Here is a 23,509-nt window from a genome sequence, read left to right on the forward strand (position 1 = left end):
AGCAAATAAATGAAAAAATGAACTATAAATTAAAAACAAATGAACTATAAACATATTTTTAAAAAGATTAAAAACCCTATTTAATGTATGTGGTTACATTCCAAACACATAAATATACATAGTCTAATATACACATAACTATACATATAATATATAACTATACATATAACTAAACATATATATACATATAACTATATATATATATATATATAACTAAACATATATATACATATATATATATATATATATATAACTATACATATAATACATACACATGACTATACAAATAATAGTCACTCAACATCTTTATGATAAAAGCTTATATCAAGAAAATTTTAATTTAAAATCTAAATCGTTTCTGTTACTCTTCATGTAAAAATTGTTTTCAACAATTTATTGGAAAAAATAGGGACATAAATTTGAAAACAGAAACAATATATATAATAGTTGTAATTAATGTTAATTTATGAACTAATTATTATTATTATTTATTGTAAATTATTATTATTACTTATTATGAATACTTATTATAATTATTATTATTATTACTAATTGTAAATTGTAGTTACTTGACAAAAAAGACCTCTACACAGAGAGAAACTAGTTAAGCAATATTGCCATGGTGAAGATCAAATTTAGTACTTAGTGCTTACAAAGTAAGTACTATACTCCTACATTCATATCATTCTATCATTCATATATATCAATACATGTGGATTAAGTTGCAAATAATAGGTCACTGATGTCACACATTTAAAACACATTTAATGATGTCATCTGTAATAGTGATCATTAGCTTATTTTTTATTTTTAGTTACTTTTCTAAAACTGCAAAACATATTAAAAAAATAAAATTAAAGTTTATACAACTGTGTTTTTTTTCTCACTTAACCAGGATGTTACTAGGTGTTTTTATCAGGGTATTTTTTTTCCTTTACTTTAACTACTGTTCTCTTTTGCAAAACATTTTAATGAACATTTATAAATCATTTTAATGAACATTAATGCAAACAGTTGTATTTTTCCTCCTACTCGACAATAACATATTTGAAGTGCAAAAAAACTGAATCAAAAAATCAGTCAAATGAAATGCAGCAATTTATATTTTAAATATAAAAATCAATTTCTTGGTTTTTATAAAAAAACATTTTAATAATATTTTTATAAATTCCTCTTCTTTCTCAACTGAAAATCTTGATGAAAAACAATGTAACTCCACTTTTAGTTGATTTTTCAGGTTTAAACGGGTTGTTAGAAGAAAAAATTAAGCTCTACCAATTGGTGAAAAATAACGTTAGATTTAAGTACTTCTTATGTCATTTAATCCAGGATTTGACAGAATAATACGTATTTCCTACATTCAATTGGTAAAACGCTGGAGTTATCTCTGTTTTTCACCAGATGAATTTTGTATTTTCATTGCATCAAGCAGTAGTTGTTCTTGTTTGTTTAATAGTTTGTTTTCAAGCTTTTTGATGTTTTTGAATGGCATAGTAGTTTGTTAAAATATTTTTAATGCTTATTAGTGTAATAGTATCATAATAGTCAACTACCAGGATCCTGTTATCTCCTGTATCCAGGAGAGAAAAAGACTAGAGATCCCTGCAACTGCAGGGCAAATGCTTTGATAAAATTTCATATAATATAAAATTGTAATCATGAGCTTTTTGTAATACTGGATCTGCATATGAGGTTTGCTATCAAATTGGTACTTTCTAAATTTATTTGTAATGATCCAAAAGTCCTTGGATTCCCTTCTCATCCTGCCTGTTATGACAGCAATGAGTAATTTTCAGTCTAACCCTATATTTATAAAAAAAAAACCCTAACCAAGTAGTTTGAACTGTTCACAACATCAGCTATGGTGTTATTATGTACTTAAGATTTATTTTTGTCTCATTAATTAGTTGTAATATTGCACAACCTAAAAGATCATAACTTATTTTGAAGATCCTTATGATTTTATATTTTAAATCTGTCTTATAAGTGATTCCCTAATTTATTATCTGCCTTATAAGTGATTAGTGACTACAAACTTTAACAGAAACAGTGTTTCCTTCTTTTTCATGTTTTACATTTGTACTGTCACAAATAACCATTTCTTCTTTCACAAACAACAACACATGAGTTAATTAAAGCATGAAGATTTTGAACAGATGTTTTTTATGTTGCAGGGTGATAAAATTTAACAACCTTTGTACTAAATGATACTAACTGATAATTAAATTGATAAATTAATTTATAATTGATAAATTGATAAATTAATTGATAAATCGGAGCAAAATAAACATCTTTTTTTATTCAAAATTTTTAAACATAAATTAAAAAAAAGTCTGCAAGAGCAATTGAGCGATTTTGTCTCACTCTTCCAAACTTTTAACTTGATGACAATCATTCAACTAAGAAACCTCTACATCTTTTTTTGAATTTTTTGAAATTGAATCCAGGGTCAACAAAATCTTTGGATCAGTTGAATTAATAAACTACTCTTCATCACAAAAAAAAAAGACTTTGTTGATACAACAAAAGCAAGAATCTCCAATTATCTGAAATCTTGTGCAAGCTTATTTTTATATAAAACACTTTTGTGCATAAATTATTTTTATAATTATTATAAAAACAATGCATTAAATACATAATATAAAAAATGTTAGATTACTTTAATCTTTTTAACCAATATTCTGACAAATTTTAAATCTGACAAATTGTATTCTAATTTGTCTGATAATCTAAATAAATAATCAGACAATTGACAAAATTAATTGACAGTATTTTATCTGAATTTTGACGCGCCAATTTTTTGTTTGTAGCATTTAATTAATAAAAACCATTGACTTAAAGCACACACCACATGATTTGAGGATACTCTCAAAATAACTCCAGTAATCCTTTGGGATGAAAAAAAAATCAATTTTTGAAAAAAAAAAAAAATGGCTTCATCTTAAATATATTATAATTAATAATAAGATTTCAAATTTGAACAAAATAAATTATGGCACCCAAAATATACAACTGTATAAAGTTTTTTCCCTTTTTTTAAAAAACGTTTTTTTTTAACTGTAAAATGTTTCAAATATGCTGCCTCATTTTGGAACATCATAGAGTTTTAGAAAAAAGTCAAAAAAATAAAAAACAGACGCTTTTTTTAATTAGTTTTTAACAGTTTCGATCTCATGTCTGGAGGGAGAAGAAATAAACCTGAAATAAAATCTTCAACTAAAAACTCTAAAAAATTGCACACACATATTGTACATAAAATCTCTTCAATATTTTAATATATATATATATATATATATATATATATATATATATATATATATATATATATATATATATATATATATATATATATATACATATATAATTAAAAATATTTTAATATATTTAAATAATTTTTGAGTTATTTTGCTGTATTTTTATTTTATACTTTTAAGGCATGTATTAGCAATCTTAATTGTATTAATGGAAAATAAAAAAATGAAAAAAGTTGAACTATTGTAAAATCTTAAATTTTATATAGATTTAATACAACCATATTACCTAAGACTTCATATTCTTCTTCATCCTCTTGGGGTTTTTCTATGGTCACACCTAAAAATAATACAATGCAAAAGTAACACGTAATCATCAAGGATTAAATGTTACTTTTTCATAAAAAACTAAAATGCGCAAACAACAGGGTCTGAACCCCTGCATTGTACATCAGAAAAAAAGCTAGCTAACAACTTCTGCAACTCAGGCACACTAATTAAGCATCTGCGTCTTCTCGTATCCTCTTGGAAGTTCGGTTCGACATGATACAAAACAATAATTTTCATTTTGTGTCGTTTTTACAAAGCAAAAAAAACATCATATCGTTTTGTATTATATTTTTACCGTATTTTTTTGAAACAAGAAAATTTTGTTATGTTTTGTATTGTTATTTACAAAACAAAATAAACTTGTTTTGTTTCATATCGGTTTTTACGGAACATTTCATAATTCCCCCGCCCCAAACAGATATTTCACGATTCCCACACCCCCGAGCAAAACTTGAACTTTAAAATTCAAGCAGAATAAATGCGTGTTTAATACTTACTAACTTAATGTTTTGTAAACGAAATTTTAACTAAAAAGTATATTAACAAAGCAATGCAAAAGCATCATTTTCATAAGGTTTAGCGCATCTAAGAAAATTTACAAACGTTAATTACAACATTGTAACTCAATAAAAAATGATAACAAAGAAGTTGTCAACTGTAAATAAGTTTTACTGTAAAAATTTGTTAACTTTAAGTTTATCTAGACATAAATTATATATTTATATGTATATAAACTCGCATCAAGTGTTTGCAATCTTTGTTTGAATAAAATATTTCAAATTCTATCATATAATTTATTTAATAGAATTTATATTATAAAGGGGAGAACCAACTAAATACGAGATTACTGTATTAAATTTCAATCTTCCGCAAAACTACTTAATTTAGTAAGTCTAAATAAAACTAATTTCTTGTAAATATTGAAAATGTCTGTGTAAATTAGTACAATATAAAAACAAATTACTTTTTTATTTTATGCTAACCCTATCTGTCGTGAAAATATTAGTATTTCTCATAAAACTCAGAAATTTCTTGTTTATCTTGTTTTTTACCGTTTCATTTCGCAAAAAGTTTAACTTTATTTCGTTTTGTATCAGTTTTTACAAAACAAGAAATTATTGTTTCCATTAGTACCATATTTTTCACGAAACAAAAAAATTTAGTTTCATTTTGTACCATTTTTTGCGAAATTGCATAAAAATCTTTTTGTTTCATACTGGTTTTATCAAAGTAATATTTTTTATCGTTTCATCTTGTACCATTTTGAGACGCAGATGCTTAACACTAATCTAACAATTTTTATCACTATTTAATAAACAAAAAACAGTATGACTTTACAAAATGGCAAATGTATAAATCAAAACTAGGGAGATATTGCCACAATGCAATTTTCAAGTTAAAGTTAACTGTAAAACTTGATAAAATTTTTAACATTACATAATTTGAAGTTTACATATGTTAGACATTTGCATACACTTTTTAAATTTAATTTTCGTTCAATTTTCTTATGAAAAAAGTGCTGCGTTTTTTTTCTTGCCATTTATTTGGGTGTAATAGCTGTTGCGAGTTCTGTGTCAAACACTCACAAAAGGGTAACGATAACATTAAATTCAATATTAATGTATAACAGATTTGTTTTTTACTTGGCAATTTTACTAACGCATTGTAATGTTCATTGGAAAGTTAACTATAAGTAATTATGTACTAAGGTAATTAATTACCTTAAAATTAATTAATTTAAAAAATAACATATAAAGAAACAAAAAAGTCAGAGTATAAAACATGTTTTAGTATTTTGTATCCTTAAACTTTTGGAACAACTGATAATCCTACTGATAATCTACGAAAATAACTGATAATCAAATGATAATCTTTACGGCATTAAGGAAACAGGAGACTCAAAATATTTGAGCATTATTTTATTACATCATGCTTTCATTGTAGTTTTTTTCAGATCTAAATAGTGAGCTTTTGTTTTGTTTTGTTTTGAGAAAGACTCTTGCTTTTAATTTTACTAAACAGTTTTCGATGTAGTTTAAATCTGGTAAATTAGGCCATGGGGCAAGAACTTTAATGACATTTTCTTGGAAAGTTTTGACAGTTTTGCCTGATAGCACTATCCTGCATGAAAATATCAAAATTACTAATTAAAAACCAATTAGACACATTATTCTTCAAAGTTTCCAAACGTTTTGCAGCCTTCCCTTGTTGTAAAAGGTGTAAACCAGCACTACCTGGTAAAGTAACAGTAGGTGCAACACATTAGGGATTCAACGGAGTATACAGCAAGGCATACTTATTTAGTGTGCTATCATTTTATCAAACTAAAATTGGGTTTGGCCATATCCAATTTTAGCTAATTACTAAGCATTACATGACTTTTTTTGATCTTTATCTTTATTTCTACAACTAAAACATATCAAACTTTTCATCCTAGATAAAATTATATGAAACTTACTTTCCAAAAATCAATTTGATTACATTAACTTCTAATTTAGCAGTTGCAGTTATGTGAATACATAAAATAAAATAAAGTAGAAAGAGCTCTTTTTCTCACTTTCTAATTTTGATTTTAATTTCAATTAGCATTTAAATTCTGTTTTTTTTTTAAAGAAATTATTATTTTTCAGAATAACAAAAAACAAAAAAAGATAAGATTTAAAAATTTGAATCTATGCTTTTAAAAAATGTTATAGGTAAAAAAAATAATTTTACATAAACTTAATTTGAGTGCATCAAGCTGTTATGGAGAACCACATATTGCAAACATAATAAATAAAAAATTTATTATTTTACTTAATAATTTTGAAATTAATGTTCTATCAATCTAATCCTTTTGAAAGACCAAGAGAAAAACTTACTTTTAATTGGTTGTAAATTTGATCTTGGTATGTTATTGATATTGAGATTTGACGTATTCATTTGCAGCTTTTTGATCATTTCTTCTAACTTGTCAGCCATATCTTTTCTTTCCATATCAGTACTTGGGGACAAACTCTCTCCAAGCAAAGTAACCATTAGAAAGTTTTTGGTGGCTAAGAAAAAAAAAAAAAAAGCTGAATAAAGTGAATTATTATTAATTTTACATCAATGCAAATTCGGTGCTTATGAAAACATTCTATGTGTATAAAAGTTGTGGGATCATAATGTTCTCCTTACTGTGGGTGACGTCCTGACAGGAGGGTGAACAATTTTTTACACTGATATTTTCTTATTTAAATTATACATGAGGGTGGAGCAAACTTTAAAAAAAAAAATTGTTCTTCTAAATATTATCTAATTCCACTTGTTAGTTCCTGTTCTAAGTTACAACAGGAATCAATAGTTAAAAGTATTAAAGTAGTATTAAAAATTAAAAGTATTAAAAAGAAAACTAAAATAGAATAATTAACACTGAAAAAAATTTACATAAAAATATATAAGCTTCATGTATATTCCATATTTCTTTGGCACATTTTAACTAAAATCTTCATATTAACAACAAATACTCCCCAAAATAACTAAAAAAATAACATCGCTTTCATCATATTTTTCGAGCAAACACATGATTTATAGAAACTCTTCAACACATGATTTATAGAAACTCTAAAATATTTTGAAACTTTTTATCATAAAACATTTTCCTCATTTAACAAAATTATAAGTTTTGTTAATTAGTAACATATAGGTATAAAACATTTGCAAATATTGAGTTTTCATTAATGTTAATTTCAAACAACTTGAAAAAATGTAAGAGGGCGCACACACTATACTAACTACAACAACAGAAACGAATATAATTATAATTATCATATAAATAAAAATTTTTTGCAAATAAAAAACCAAAAAATTTGTTATTTGTGTAATCTTTTTAAATGTTTTGCTGAAAGTATGATTATTTTATTATAATATTGAAAATATACTTCAACATAGAAAAAAGGCTAATAAAAAACTCATACACGTAGTTAGGAAATCATTGCTATACAGCAAACCTAACTGTTTAAGGTTGCAATACAGTGCTATCAACAACTTTAGTAAGACTCTCTTGCTAGCTTAGTATTTTTCTGATACACCTCACATGTGTCTAGACAAGGATTAACTGCATGTTCAGCCTTATGCAATCTGAATTTTCGACATAATTAGCATTCTTCATTCAATAAACTTAATAATTTAATCATTATATCACTCACAATAGTTGAATGGAATTGAATTGTATGAAACTTTGCAGTTTTTCAGAACTTTCCTTATATATACAGCCCTCAGAATTAGCGTCAGCATTCAACAATGCTGACCTAACTGCCTATCTAGAAAAGCACTTAAACTAAAGATTAAGTGCTTTTTATTAAAGCAAGAGCTCTAACACTACACCGCTACCCAGGGTTGGCAAAAAAAACCAACCCAAAAAAACCCTATACTGTGAATATTGGATTTATTATTATGAAATATATATGTATACTTTTTAGTTTAAACTCCTTACAGAATAATCCATAATATGATTAATCATTTGTATAGCTGGTTGGGGTTATACAGAAAAAATTATTAGGGAAATTAGTTTAACGCCTAAAAAGAAAAAGAAAAATCAATGAAGATTACAAACTATATTTCATTAAGCTTCAAAAGCTTAACAAAATGATTGGCCATTGTTGTTTACCAATCAAATTCTTCGCCTCTCAAATGTCTGTATATCTGTACAAGCTTTTCAGCTCTATCGCTCCCTAACCTATTTCTTAACTTGCTCCACACAATACCAAAAGTAGAAAACACTCTTTCTATGGAGCCAGTGCATGCAGGACAACTATGAAGAGATTGAAAAAATTTTGCAAACCCTTCTGGCAGTGGTAAAGATTTTTGATGCAGCCTTTGCTTCAAATCTATTGTACCCCACCATCTTTCACTTGAAATTGTAGAAATAAAGTTATCGTTGAACATGTGCGGTGGAAAGGTAGTTGTGACTTTTAGCCTGAAATCATAGTATCCAGCCACATATTCATTGTGCCTATCACTTAGCCAAGCTTCTGCAGCAGCTTCTTGTTCAATGCTTAAAGATTTTCCTAAAATTAAAGAATATTGTATTCATGCTTTATATATTAAAAATGAGAAATGCAAATATATGGATATTATGTCATAAATTGTGTCTGTAGTCTAGAATCAACTAATTTCTTATGTAAGTTATATAAGTTAAAATAATGTAGTTTTAAGTTTGTTCTTTCTTGGTTTTTTTTTTTAGATTTTTGGGTTAGATTTGGTTGCCATACCTTGGTATTTAATATCAGTCAAATTTGCCAAAAAATGAAAAGGTTCCATTGCTTCATCAAATTTTAACTTAATTTCCATATAATATGGCTTTAGGTCTTCATCCTTCAGGAGAGATAACCAAACTTCACATGCATCTGACAATGATGTTGAGTCACTTTGTAGCTATAAATGAAACTTCTTTTTTTAAATATCTTTGCAAATATTTTAACAGTACATTGAAGCCATAGTTTAAAATATTTTAATGAATAACAATTTTGCTTTACATATCTACCTTATCTAAAGCTATCTCACATTTCTCCAGTTGAATTAGAAGATTTTTAACTTCTCTGAAAATTCCAGCATTATCTATAATTTTCTTGATATTATGTTTAATATCACCTTCATGCTTCTCTATAATATCAAGGTAGTGGTTATAATTTTTAATATAAGTTTTTAAACAGTCTACTTGAGAGTTCCATCGTGTATCATTAGGAAGTTGCGGCATAACTCCATTCCTATCATCCAAAAGCCATCCCTGAAATTGAGAACTAGTTTAATTAGTTGATATATTAATATAATTCACTGAATAAAAAAGTACAAAAAAATTAAACTGTAAAATTAAAATAATATATTATAAACAATATTTACTCACACGTGGTTGGTGATGGTTTCGGAAGTATTTGTTCACTTCAATTTAATGTGCCAGAAAATTTGGTGTCACATGCTTCTAAACTAAATTTAAGTAATGAGCTGACCATCCATATGTAAGTAACAACGGATATTCCTCTTTAAGAACTTCTTTCATCTTTTTCATTTTGTTTTCATTATCTGTACAAATGGCAAATACCTGTTGGAAGTAGAGAAATATTCTTATATTTTTAGTTAATTTAAATTAACGTAAATTTAAATTAACGTAATTAAATTAAGTAAAATTAAATTAACGTAAATTTAAATTAAAGTAAATACTATGTACACAAATACTATATACAGTATTATTATACTTACATCTTGCTCATAAACCTTCCTGATGTGTTTTATTGCTTGAATGGCTAATTGAGCACAATATTCTGAAGTTTTTTTTTCACTTCCTGCATCTATAGCGGAGATTAAATATGGGGTCTTTCCATGATGTACACTGTGAGCAATAATTGGATCATTTCTGACACTGCTCCAACCATCTTGTATCAATGTAATAGTACTCCTATTATTTGCAAATTCACTTTTCATAGATACAACTACCTCATCGTTCACTTTATCCAGTAACTCTCCTGAAAGTTTCTTCCGGTTCGGAGGATCAAAACCAGGTCTCAAAAAATTAACAAAACTTGTACACAAATAGCCTCCTCATCTGTAGTGGCCTTCTTGGTCTTGGGGAGGTGAATTACAAAAAAAAAAAAAAAAAAAAAGTGCTCCAAAAATTCATATTCGTCTAGTTTTTTTCTTTAAACATCAGTTTATTAAAATTCACTCCCTTAATTTGTTTTCCTGATTCATATAATTTAAAATCTTTAAATCTCTCATTTGTTATTGTGCTTTATAAACTTCATCTTTTCTCTTTCAATAACTTCCAACTACAATAGTGGTTGCTTGCAGCCTTATTGGAAGTAAAAATGTTAAAAAAAAGAAAAGTTTTTAGTGCATGTCACAGCGGCCAGCTATGAACAAAAGTCAAAATTTTGACATGCTACAATCTATCTTAAAATCATTTACATTGTTCTATATATATATATATATACATATATATATATATATATATATATATATATATATATATATATATATATATATATATATATATATATATATATATATATATATATACTTATTGATAAATGTTGTATATTGCTGGAAATACAACTCTTGTCTGTTTAAGAGTGATCAATATCTTTATGAAAAAAATAGATCAAATAATATTAAAATATTTAAAATGAGAAAATACAACTTTATAATGGTTTAACCATTATAAAGTTGTATTTTCTCATTTAAATATTTTAATATATATAAATATATATATATATATATATATATATATATATATATATATATATATATATATATATATATATATATGTATATATATATATATATATATATATATATATATATATATATATATATATATATATATATATATATATATATGTATATATATATATATATATTTATATATAAATATATATTAATAAGTTCTTGAGTTATTTTATTATATTTGTTGTTAAATAACTCCATCATTTTTCCAGGATGGTTTTAAAATATATATATGAGAGATGACACTGTTGAAGATTTTTAAAAGTCTCTGGAGCTTAACCTGATATAAGATACAAGATTTAGTGAACTTAAAATAATGCAGCTTAGCATTAGACATCAGCTTTTTGCATTGATTTTTTGAAATGATAAATAAGTGTTTGTTCTCATGAGAGTTGTTGATGGGGGAAAATGATTATGATTAGATGCAGCTGCACAAGAATGTGAAAACCATGGAGTAGAATAAGGATTTACTTGGAACCAACAAGAAGGAACAAATTATGCAACAGCAAAAAAACAGATATTAAAACAATAGTGTTAGAAAAAATTGCAAAAATTAATTTGTTTCTGATTTTATATGTGCTATGCTAAAGTCTTCCATATTCTTAATTGCTTTGAAAAAACATTGACTTATTTTAAAGTAAGTTTCTGTCCACAAATAATTTATTGTAACTATTTATTATGTATTATTATTATTTATTATTTATTGTAACTACAAATACTTAATTTTTTAATTAAGAAAAATTAATACTTGGGGAGTATTAATCTTTCTTATCTTTAAACTTAATCATCTTATATAAAATAGCAAATAAAAATATCAAATAAAAATAGCAAATAAAAATATGAATTAGCAGTTTTAAATTAAACAAAAACAAGGCTATTACATTCATTTGCAGATATGGAAAATAAAAATCAAACAAAACAGCAGCATAAACAAATGAAAAATAATGAGATGCATTTAAGTCCTGCTCCAGCCAGAAGCATCACAATCTGACATCATCAAGAAAGGTAAATTTCACAATATTAAAGTATTTAATATGGTCTTTGTTTGGTAAGACTTTCTAGCCAAGCAAGATGCATTCAACAAACTTTAGGTTCAGAAAATGCAAAAAAAAATTCTAACTACAGCACTTTCTTCAGGTTATCCACAGATACACTGAGACAGTGCAATCAACTGATGCTATACAAAGGCTTAGCTAAAGTACTTCAGTCTGGATCACTTAACAGCAAAAAAATCGAATTGCCACAGACACCAATCAATGCCACAGCCAACAATCAGCAACAAACAAATCAAACATGAATTTAACCACTAACTTGATCTATTATCTCTCAACAATGCCTGCAATAAAGGCGTCTAAACATTATTAAACCTGTCGACTGCCTGTTTGTATGCTTCAAAACAATGACAGCAAAAATCACTACATTATAATTAATTAAAATTGAATGTAACAAGTCAAGTAAAGAAGCTGTTGTCGAGCATATCAATGAAATTCTTAACCAGGTTATTTTCAGGGCCAATTACACATACAGTACTATCATCAAACGATTTTGCATTTGCAAAGTTAAAGTCGATGCAGGTGATTATTAAGCAAAACCTTTTTGAGTTGACAAATAACTTTGCCTTGCTAATGTTTTTTCTAATTGTAGTATCAGTTGACAGATCATTTGTGTATCTCAAGGTAAATGGGGGTCAAAACAAACAGCCTATTATTATGTTTTCATTGTTTATGTTAATCAAACACCAACTTTGCTAATACTTAAAGTCTATTAGTTCTTTATAATTAATTTCAACAGAAAGTATGTCTTTGCTAAAATAAGTTTCCTCCATGATAAGGTCTTTGCTAACATAAGACTCCTCCATGATAATCTTCTCTACCTTCATGAAACATGTCCACCAAATGAAACCATCTAAATGTGGAGTTGAACTATGTTTCACTTACAAAGAATATGTGCTGGTAAGTGACCAGACATGCTATGAGTTTGTATGCTTCAAAACAATGACAGCAAAAATCACTACATTATACAACCAAGATTCTGGGCCAACAATGTATGTTCTTTTATCAGCCTTAAGAGAGAAAGCTAAAAAAAAAAATCCAAAAAAAATCCAAACATGCATACATATGCAACTTTGTTAACTGACATTAATGAAATGCAGCAACTGCACTGCAGCATGGGTGGTAGTTTAGCCATATAGATAAAAAACGGTGCTACCAACAACTGAAACTAATATCAAACAATAAGACTCAAAAGAAATTATGCAAATTATGCGAAAATTATGCAAACAAGGCGAAACATTAATTCAAATTGATTCTACAACAAACCTAATAACAACAACAATACATTGCTCAAAAAAAAGTATCAAGTCCATTACAGCTGCAAAACAAAATTACTTGTCATTTATATGTGTTACAATGAATATCTATAGAGATATTAATTTCTCTACCTATATCTTTAATATAAATATTAAAGATGTAGGTGGAGGAGTTGCAACAGGAGGAGAATTTCAATCTTTTATAATTATATTATATATATTATAATAAAAATGAATAAAAATATGGAAAAAAATACTATTATTATTTTTTTAAATTTGTGTTCGCTGTTTTGCAAATAACTTTCAAAAATTTTTCCCACCCACCCAATACTTACTAAAACCCTGTTGTTTATTAATTTTTACTTGTTATCAACAAAAAAATAACACTCAAAACAATATATATATATATATATATATATATATATATATATATATATATATATATATATATATATATATATATATATATATATATATATATATATATCAGTCACTTATAAGAATAAAAACTTTAAGTGTAACTAGGCTTTAAAAAACATCGACCTACATAAAATCTTTTAAATTTGGGTTTTTCAAAACTTAGGTTTTTTCTTATTTCTATAAAAAGTATAACACTTATGTAAAGCATATTAAATCCTATTAAAATAATAATAAAACAGCTGTTAAAAAATATACATTAAACTGAAAACCACACTAAAATTAAATTGTTTATTTGTTTTCTTTGAAAACTCTTGAAAAATACCCACCGACCCTTTTATTGCCCCCCCCCCATCCTCCTCCTCCTATTTTTAAAATTGGGATTAAAATCCTCCCTCCTCCCTCCTTGTATTAAGCACCTGAGAGTTATAACTAGCAATATGAGCTTACTAGCGCACACAAAGTAGTATTTCCGTGTATACGCCAAGGTAGCAACTATGCTGAAGGTTGTCCAGCCGATTCTTAAATGCATTGATTGCTTCTGCATTCATCATTCTGCATAGTATCATTCATCATTCTGCATAGTATCATTCATCATTCTGCATAGTATCATTCATCATTCTGCATAGTATCATTGGATAGTGAGTTCCAGCAGTTCAAGATTCTGTTTTTAAAGAAATTGCAGTGCGCTGTTGCAGACTAATTCTCTGCTAAATTGCCATCTTCATCCAGTTTTTGCTCTCATTTGTGATTATTAGTACACACCATTTCACTTAGTCGATTTCATTTATGATTTTGAATGAGGTCGCCAACACCTTTTTTACACAGTACAAACTATAGCTTTAGAACAGTTGAACATAAAGAGTTTAAAAAATTTATCAGTATGCTTCATTCTTGTTACTAATATAACTAATAGAACTCTTAATTATTAGATAAGGTTTACACAAAAAAAATTAAAAATGTATTGAATGGGAAAATTGTAACAATGGCTTTAGATGGATGGAGTAACCAAATAAATAATTTGTGTCTCGCGTGCAGATAATATTAACATTATAGTAAAAACAATGAATACTTTAGATCATTCCCATACTGGTGTATATCTTACACAGTTGGCAAGAAAAGCAATAGAACCTGTAACACATAAATTTGGATGCACAGTAAGAAGTTTTGTAACTGAAAATTTGGCTAATACGAAACCAATCCAAGAAGTATTGTCATCTGAAAGAGATATCTGAATAATAACTTATGAGAGTGCTGCTCATATGCTAAATCTTTTAGCAAATGATCTTAGTATTGAAAATATGAGCAAGCATGTTACACAAAGAATAAAGTATATACGAAATAATAATAAAAAAAAAATTGGAAACTAGATATCTTCAGACTATCATTAATGCTCATTTACTTGCAAACACACTAGATCCTAGATATCTTGGATCTAATTTTTCTGAAAAAGAAAATGACATTTGCAGATAAAGCTCTATTTGATAAGCCAAATCTGCTCCATTCAGTAAATGCGATTTGTGTAGTGAATCTGTTTAAATAAATGTCTTACCAATAGAATGTTAGAAATCTCTAAAATCTCTGGACTTGGACATTATTATGGATACTGAAGATTTGTTAAACACACCAGCTTTTAGTGCTTCCAGCACTACAATTTTTTCAACTTTTAGGCATATTCATTCGAAGTGTTAAAAAAGTTAAAAAACAAGATAGGAGTAAAAAAAGTGGTAAACCTTGTTTTTATATACAGAACATTAAAAAATGATGTACTGCGTGACAAATTACAGCAGTAATGATAATAAAAAATATAATTTACTCAAGTAAAGTTACTAATTTTCTTTTATTCAAAAAATTTTTTTTTAATCAAAAAACATATTTAAAAAAAAAAGGAGTTTAAACCAAAATTAAAATTAAAATGCGTTCACAAAAGGATTTCATTCAAAATTTACTTATTTTCTAAGAACTATTCCAAAATTTGAACAATATCTAGGGCCCATAGACGAAATACTTAGTCATTTGTTGTTGCCAATTCTTTTTGGAAAAGATACACCCTTTGAGGATCACATCAGAATACTTTTTCATATTAACTCCTCAAGATGGAGGATTGGGTATACCTATACTAATTAATAAGAAGTGCCTTACCAGTTTTTATCATCTGTGAAATTAACTAAAAATCTTGTACAGCAAATTATAGATCAAGACACAATTTTAAAAACAAAAAACTCTACCGGGAATGTTCTAGAAGATCTTGAAAAAATATCATCTAGTGACAGACTTAAGCATCGCACCGAGAAAATAATCACAGTTAATTCAATGCAACCAGAGTCTATGTTAAGAAACATAGAGCAAACAAGAACCGAATGTGCAAGCACTTGGTTAAACGTCTTACCGCTAGAAAACCAATGTTTTGTTTTAAACAAAGAAGAATTTTGAGATGCACTTTTCTTAAGATATAATTTCAACTTAAACTATATTCTCCGCATATACAATTACAAGGGATATAATATATATCCCTTGTAATTATATATGCGGAGAACTTTTTAATGTAACTCATGCTTTGTCATGTAAGAAAGGTGGCTTTATTTCAAGTCACCATGATAGCATAAGAAATTTGTTCACTACATTGCTAAAAAGAGTGTGCATAAATGTTCAATCCGAACCATACCTCATACCCTTTGGTAATGAGAATTTTCACTTCCATACAGCAAATAAAAGTAACCAAGCTCATTTGGATATTAAAGCAAATGGTTTTTGGCGAAATGGACAGACACCATTTTTTGACGTAAGACATGAGCAACAAAAATTTGGATATAGCTGCTATATTCAGAAAACACGAAAAGGAAAAAAAAATAGAACATGGCGAACGAGTTTGTGAAGTCGAACATGGCAGTTTGAAGCCACTAGTGTTTGGTACAAATGGAGGTATGAGTAAAGAATGTCATAAGTTTGTTAGAAGACTAGCCAAGAAACTGTCGGAAAAACAAAACGAAAAATACTCAATTGTTATGTTGTGGTTAAGAACAAAGTTATCTTTCAAGATACTTTGCTCAACTATCTTTTGTTTAAGAAGTTCAAGAACACCGTGGACTAGAAAAAATGATCTTGAAATCAGTGTTGATTTTAAGATGGATGCTCTAGAAGCAAGAATCTGAGTGTTTTTTTTTTGTTTTTTTGTTTCTTGTCTGTTAAATTTTATACTATTGTAAAATTAATATATTAATATTATTATTGTAAAGATTACGTAGAAAAGATATTTACCAGAAGTATTTAATACTTCAATGCACAAAGTTTCAATATGTTTAAACCAAAAAAATGCTTTTTTTTCAACCCAACCCATAACCTTTCTTTAGTTTTTAAATTGAGTCTTTTTTTGGAATAAATTTTTCACAAAGGTCATAGTGATTATCAAATGAGCTTGTTTAATTGTTGCAAGTGGATATTCTAATAGTAGGTTTTTAATTCCATTTACGTCATCACATATACCACAGTCGAGAGTGCTTTTACATTGTCCATCCACTTCTACAAATGTAACAAGTCAAGTAAAGAAGCTGTTGTCGAGTATATCAATTAAATTCTTAACCAGGTTATTTTCAGGGCCAGTTACACATTCAGTACCATCATCAAACGATTTTGCATTTGCAAAGTTAAAGTCGATGCAAGTAATTATTAAACAAAACCTTTTTGAGTTGACAAATAAATTTGCCTTGTTAATGTTTTTAAACTATGTTTCACTTACAAAGAATATGTGCCGGTAGTTGACCAGTCATATGCTATGAGTTTGTTAAATTTGTTTGCGCTTAGGAATGTTGCATTAGGGTATACACATCTTATATGCCTATCATCTATTTGATGATTTTGGTCATTATTTGTTGCTGCTATTGAGTTGTTAATTGGTAACAAGTTTGTGGTGTTGGTGGTGTTATTTGCTTTTTGTTGCTGCGGTTGATGTAGGATGACAAAGTTTTGTAGTTTGGTTGATCAAGATGCTCAGTGTTGTTTGATAATATTACTGAGTGGTTAATTGATGACGAGTTTGTGGCTTTGTGTGGCAAATCTAGTTAAAAACTATTTGCTATTCATTGCAGAGATCAGGCTACTATTTGCAAAGTTGCAGCACAATTTGGTAGCCCATGATAATAATCTTAGGCATTGTTTATTTCTGCTATTGAGTAGCTTATTGGCTAAGAGTTTGCAGCAAGATGTTTTTTATTCTTTTTTAATGTCATTGACCTAGTAAAATTTTTGATTGTTCGCTTTTTTTGCTGTAAATTTGGTTGGTCTTTTATGCGTGGCAACTAGACAAGTACACTATTACATTTCCATTTTCTTAAATTAATGTGGTTTTTTTTATTTGGAATTTTAGCATCTGAGAAAATTGAAAATTTCTCTTATGAATTATATTTACATATTTTAGGTGCCCCAAGAATTCCGCCGTGCTCTGTCATATGATCATAGAGCACCGCGAAAAAGGATTTAACAGAAAGTTTATGGCTGCTTCCTAACCGAAGCCGCAAAACTTGCCCATGGTTGGATTTAAACCACAAATCCCTTATTTCCAAGGCAAGCACACTACCACTGTGCCACGGCTGCTTATACCCAAAAGTTAATTTGTCCCGCTTTTGCATGTGAGAATTAGTGAGAATAACAATACTCATATCATTAATTAACTCAGATGTAAAATGACTATGATGGTTAGAGTCATGTGCTTTAAGATCGAGCAGTCACTTGACACTTATTGGAATATGGGTAGCAACTTGGCAGGCATTTCATAAATCTTTAGGGTATTGCTCTTAATGGGTTAAGTTTTGAAAACTTGTCTAGGTTGAAAAGGTTGTCTTTACTGTCCAAATGTCCAAATCTCCAAAATTGTTTTTAAAGTTGCTCGTAACTCAATTACATATAGTGTAATAGTCCATTAGTTCTTTCTAAGATTTCTCTCCAATGTCCTGTACACACAGCATAAATAAATTTAGTCGTCGTTTTCCAACTGAATTTGGAGTCTGCTACATGATTAATTTGATAAATTCTGCAAAAGATTAGAATTGCTTTTTTGGTTTTGTTGAATTCATCATTCTTATTTATAACAGCCAGTTGAATCAGTATATAATTTGTAAAGACATTTTGTAAACTCAGCTATCTATAAATACATTTGTATTTTTTTTTTAAAGTAAATAAATAAAAAATATATATATATATATATAAGTAAAGTTTTATTAAAAAATTTTCACATAGCCCACTTTCTCTATTAATCATTCCTTTTTGAAAATATTTGGCTAAGTCATTCCCGTCTAGTTAATTTGATTAAATTCCGATCAAAAAGGAACTCCCCTGCAGTAATATTTTCATGCTGAAGACAAATAGTAAGATCACATGCCATAAGCAAGGCATCTCTCAATTCTTCCCAGATCCCCCAAAAATATGGTTGCACATTAAATTTTTTAGAAATTTCTTTTTGTGTGTTCAGAATTGCTGGTTGAATCTAGAAAAAGAGAAGAGCTCATTAAAGATATATATATGAAGCTATTAAGTACTTAAAAAGGATTAATAAAAATTTTTTTTTACAAAAACAAAAATTTAAAAATTAAAAAGTGATGAAAAAACATTAAAATAATAAGATTTATATTAAACCAGTTGGAAAAAAATAAAATAAAAATAGTTATAGTTTTATAAACTTTATTTAAAACTTAAAAGTTATAAGTTACCTTGATTAGACTCTCAATCATATTGAACTGGTTGAACCAATGGGTAGCCTAATCTAGCAGTTTTAACAACTTCTCTTGCATGACAAATAAGAATTTTTTTTATTTTTTATTAGTTTATTTTTATTTATTTAATTTATTGATTTATTTAGTTACATTAACTTTTTCTAATTAATTTATTTTAATGCATCATTTATGGCTAGCTGTAGAGTGTGGACAGCACATTTTTGAAGATGTATAAAATTAATGCTGCCAGCAACTCCACTTGCCTATGCTGCTGCCACATTGTCAGCTGTAGAATGACCGTTTTAGTCAAACTAATCAGTTTCTAATTGAAAATTGACTTTGTCATTGTCGATTTTCTAAATGGCGCTGATGCCAAAGTCACGCAGCAACTTTATATTCACCTAAATAGATTAAATATAATTTTAATATTATTATTCAATATATATTTTATATGATACAATATCTAAAAGATTTTTTTTTTTAATTACTATTTTAACAAAAAAGATTTTTACTTTACATTTTAACAAATATCAAAACAGTTTGTTTTTCAAATGATTTTATTCACTGAAAATATTAAATACAAAACATTTTAATTTACAATTTTCTTTATGCCAAAAAAATAAAGATAAATTTCAAAACATGTTACTCACTGCTGCGTTGTCAACAAACCTAAAATATTAGTTTTATTGATTACAAATTTACTTAAACACTTTTCAATAATTTTTTTAGTGTATTCTGACATTTGTTTTCCCTTTTTATCAATGTGCCAAGATTGATCACAACAATTTCATCATCATTTGAGTATAGTGCATTTATACCAAGGTGGTGGGACATATGCCTCGTTGTAGAATTGACTTTTAAATAAATAAACATTTTTGATATTTTGTTTTTGATTTTTTTGTGATGCTTTTTAATAAGATTGCTTATTTGAATTCTCATATTTTCTCTATTCATTAACTGCAAAGCTTTTGAATAGGTTCCCAATCAAACGCCTATAGAAATTATTTTTAGAATAATTATGAATAATTAGAATAATTCATGTTAAAAAATTAAAAAATGGCACTAAAACAATTTTTTTTAGTTTTAAAAATGTTATGCAGCTAAGACTTTTTTATGAAACTAAGTAATAATGAAAAATAATTTGAATATGGTATTTCAACCAAAACCAGTTGGTTTAAGGTTTCTAAAAACTAGTATTTTGTTATGTGCAAACTAATTTACTGGGATAAAGAACACTGTAATATGGATTGCTGTTAAGTGCTGCCTTTGATGGCTATATATATTTGCTTCTTATTCTTTTTTTTCTTTTTTTTTAATGTTTTTTTTTTCTAAGGTTATGAGGAGTTCAAGGTGTTTTATAAATAAGTATTGTACAAGGTTGCTTATGCAAAGTTTTGTGTCACATGTAATTTTTTTTATCCCTCAACTCAATACTTTTACTTTTTTCTAGTTTAAGACATTTGAAGCATACTACTTAAAATCCATTCAAAATTTTATTTGTTTAATAAAAATTTCTGTAGATCTTATCAGATGAGTAGTTAGTGGCCATTAGTGGTAAAGATTGTTGCACACAAGTAAATAGCAAATATTGCTATAAATAAAGAATATTGTTGTTTTAATTTATTGTGAACATCTTGGTTATTTGCTTTCTGCTTCACAAAATCAATTATTTGTATGACAACCAAGGAAAACATAGTTAAGAAATTCATTATCATGACTATTTAAAAACGGGATTGCCAGATGTCCGGCTTTTATGAGGAGAATACAGTGCCGAAACTGTAAAAATAATTTTTTTATCTGTGCTCTCCTTTGTAAAATCCAGACGACTGGCAATCCTATTTATAAATTGATTATGTTGTTAAAAAATTTTGTGATATGCTTCCCGTTATTATTTTTAATATGTCAAATCAAATAAAAAAGATTGAGGAAATCACATCAAAATTGAAAGTAAGTCCTCCATAAAAAGAATTGTTGCACAAAAAAAAAATGTATTTGTTGAAGTACTTTTATAACACTTTTTTGGCTTCTTTGTGACCAAGTTATTCTTTGTGACTTTGTGTTCTTTGTTATTGTTTTTTTATCAATTATCTAACTCATTAGTTTGACTTTATATTAAAAACTTACAGATAAATTTGATTTTTATTAACTTGTTTTGCTGAATTCATGGCTTTCGTTCTATTATTAGACACTACCAAATTTAAATGAAAACTATTAAATTTAACTAATTTGTTAGTTAAATTTGATAGTTTTCATTTCAATTTTTCATTAGACATTATTTAAATAAGAATTCAGCATTGTTAGCTCAATAAACCGAAAACCAATAAGACATAATTAGCCATAATAATTAAGTTTTAGAATAAATAAATGCTGAATTATGTATATTATTTTTGGCACATTCCATAGTTTGTGTTCTCACAAGTTAAAAAACAATATATGCAACTATGTTACTATATATAGTTTTATTGCACTATTTAAAGATTTTATTATCTTAGCAAACATTTGTGGTATGACATTTCACATATTGCAATTTATCCATCCATAATTTAAAAACATGATTTTAAAAATATATGCATTGTAGGAAACTCTAAACAACACTCAATCTAACCAACCGAACAAAATTGGTAAGGAAGGAGATGAACTTCCTGGTTAAATGCTCTTTTGCAAACAGAGATTATATTACAACCAATTTGAAGAAAACTTTGTGGGTCTGTATCTCTGATTTTCCTGATTTTTACAAAATGTTATGTACATTATGTAGATAGGTTAAATTTGAAATCTCAGACTTCTAAGTACAACGGTTCAGAAATTATAGCCTTAGAAACATGACACAGTGGTCCCCTCAATTTACAAATGGTCAAAACAGATTACTTTAGAGCTTTATAACTTTTTTCTCAACTTTCAACAAGCGTCTCATTTTTTCTAGAACTATTTTCTAGATGGTTCTCCCTTTAAAAAAGTGGTTTTTATTAACTTTTACTAACACCCCAAATCCCTTCCTCCCCTCATCCTCACCTTAGTGAGTGGAGGGGGGGTCCAGACTACATACATACCAGTGATTAGCTATAATCAGGGTTGATAAAAATCAAGATTTTTTTGAAAAAAATCAAAAAAATCGATTTTTTTGATTTTAATCGGATTTTCTTGATTGAAATTGGATTTTTTTGATTTAAATTACATTTTGGAAAAATAAACTCTTAATCAAATAGTTTTTAAAAATATAATAAAATCATAACTAAATTAATTTAAAACATTGAAAAATCTTTTTTAATGTTGATTAATTACAAATTTTCAAAGATTCAATCAATTAAAACTCATTGATTCTAATGCTATTTGATTAAATAGTTTGAATAGCAAAACCAACTTGCCTGCTTTCTCAATTCCGAGTTTATTTCTAATGTTTGAATGCACGAGACCAATGGTCTAACGAGACCAAATGATGAAAATATTTTTTTAACTCTTGCAGATGAAGCAACAGCATTCTGTTTTCTTCACAAATTGTTCACAGAATCGACCAGTGTTTTAGATAGGATTCAAGACAACCAGCCAATGTATTCCATCTGACATCTGATATCTTGGGGCATTATAAGTCGTGGCCCCTCTTTTGCTTTGTATGTGGCAGCAGCAAAATGGTTGTTACTAAAATATTTAACAACTTTAACAATCTGCTCCTTGATGTTTGGAATTGCCAAGTCTTGGGCCAACAGATTAAGAATATGAACTGAACATCCTTATGTAATAACATTAACATTATCTTGAGTTTCCAATTGTTGTCTCATTTTCGACACATTTGCTGCATTATCAGTTACTACACTGTGAACTTTACAACCAAATTGTTTTTCTCATTTGTTGATAGAATTAACAGCAATGTCAACCAAATAGTCAGAAGTATGTGAATGGCTGGAGGTATCAACTGTATCTGCAATATAGATATCTGAATTCATTGTTGTTACTGTTGCACAAACTATTGGTTCATTATGAACTTTGTTCCACCCATCAATACTCATGGTTACAGACTGATCATGTAGCAAACCTGAATAGCTAGTTAAGCTGTTCTTGTGAACAGTATCTAGTAGTTTTCCACCAATATCGATTCTATTAGGAGGGTTATATCCTGGGTGTAAAAAATGGATTATCTTGATAAACTCCTAATGGTCAACCATTCTAAAAGGCAAGTTAGTAGCATAAATCATTCTTGCTATCTGCTTATCAATTGCTTTTTTTTTCAGATTTAGTGGTTTTAATAAGGTATGAATCCA

At 27.4% G+C, this 23,509-nt stretch overlaps 2 protein-coding genes across 4 annotated transcripts in view; both read right to left on the reverse strand.

Moving 5' to 3' along the window:
- Window positions 1-23,509, reverse strand: part of LOC124817488 (src kinase-associated phosphoprotein 2-B) — a 33,190-nt gene that overhangs the window by 5,242 nt on the left and 4,439 nt on the right. For all 3 annotated transcript variants that reach the window (XM_065804023.1, XM_065804022.1, XM_065804021.1), the window contains exons 2-3: window positions 6,443-6,616; window positions 3,541-3,591 (exon numbers count right to left, since the gene is read on the reverse strand). In XM_065804023.1, coding sequence (XP_065660095.1) covers window positions 3,541-3,591; window positions 6,443-6,616 — 225 coding nt within the window. The remainder of the gene's footprint in view (window positions 1-3,540; window positions 3,592-6,442; window positions 6,617-23,509) is intronic.
- Window positions 7,468-10,360, reverse strand: LOC136084015 (uncharacterized). The gene is made up of 5 exons (XM_065804024.1): window positions 9,801-10,360; window positions 9,448-9,642; window positions 9,088-9,330; window positions 8,816-8,978; window positions 7,468-8,611 (listed from the first exon to the last, which is right to left on the reverse strand). Exons 3-5 carry the CDS (start codon window positions 9,298-9,300, stop codon window positions 8,208-8,210), a joined length of 780 nt encoding a protein of 259 aa, XP_065660096.1. The 5' UTR covers window positions 9,301-9,330; window positions 9,448-9,642; window positions 9,801-10,360; the 3' UTR covers window positions 7,468-8,207.

Source organism: Hydra vulgaris, chromosome 08, assembly GCF_038396675.1.
Source record: "Hydra vulgaris chromosome 08, alternate assembly HydraT2T_AEP".
Classification (NCBI taxonomy): domain Eukaryota; kingdom Metazoa; phylum Cnidaria; class Hydrozoa; order Anthoathecata; family Hydridae; genus Hydra; species Hydra vulgaris.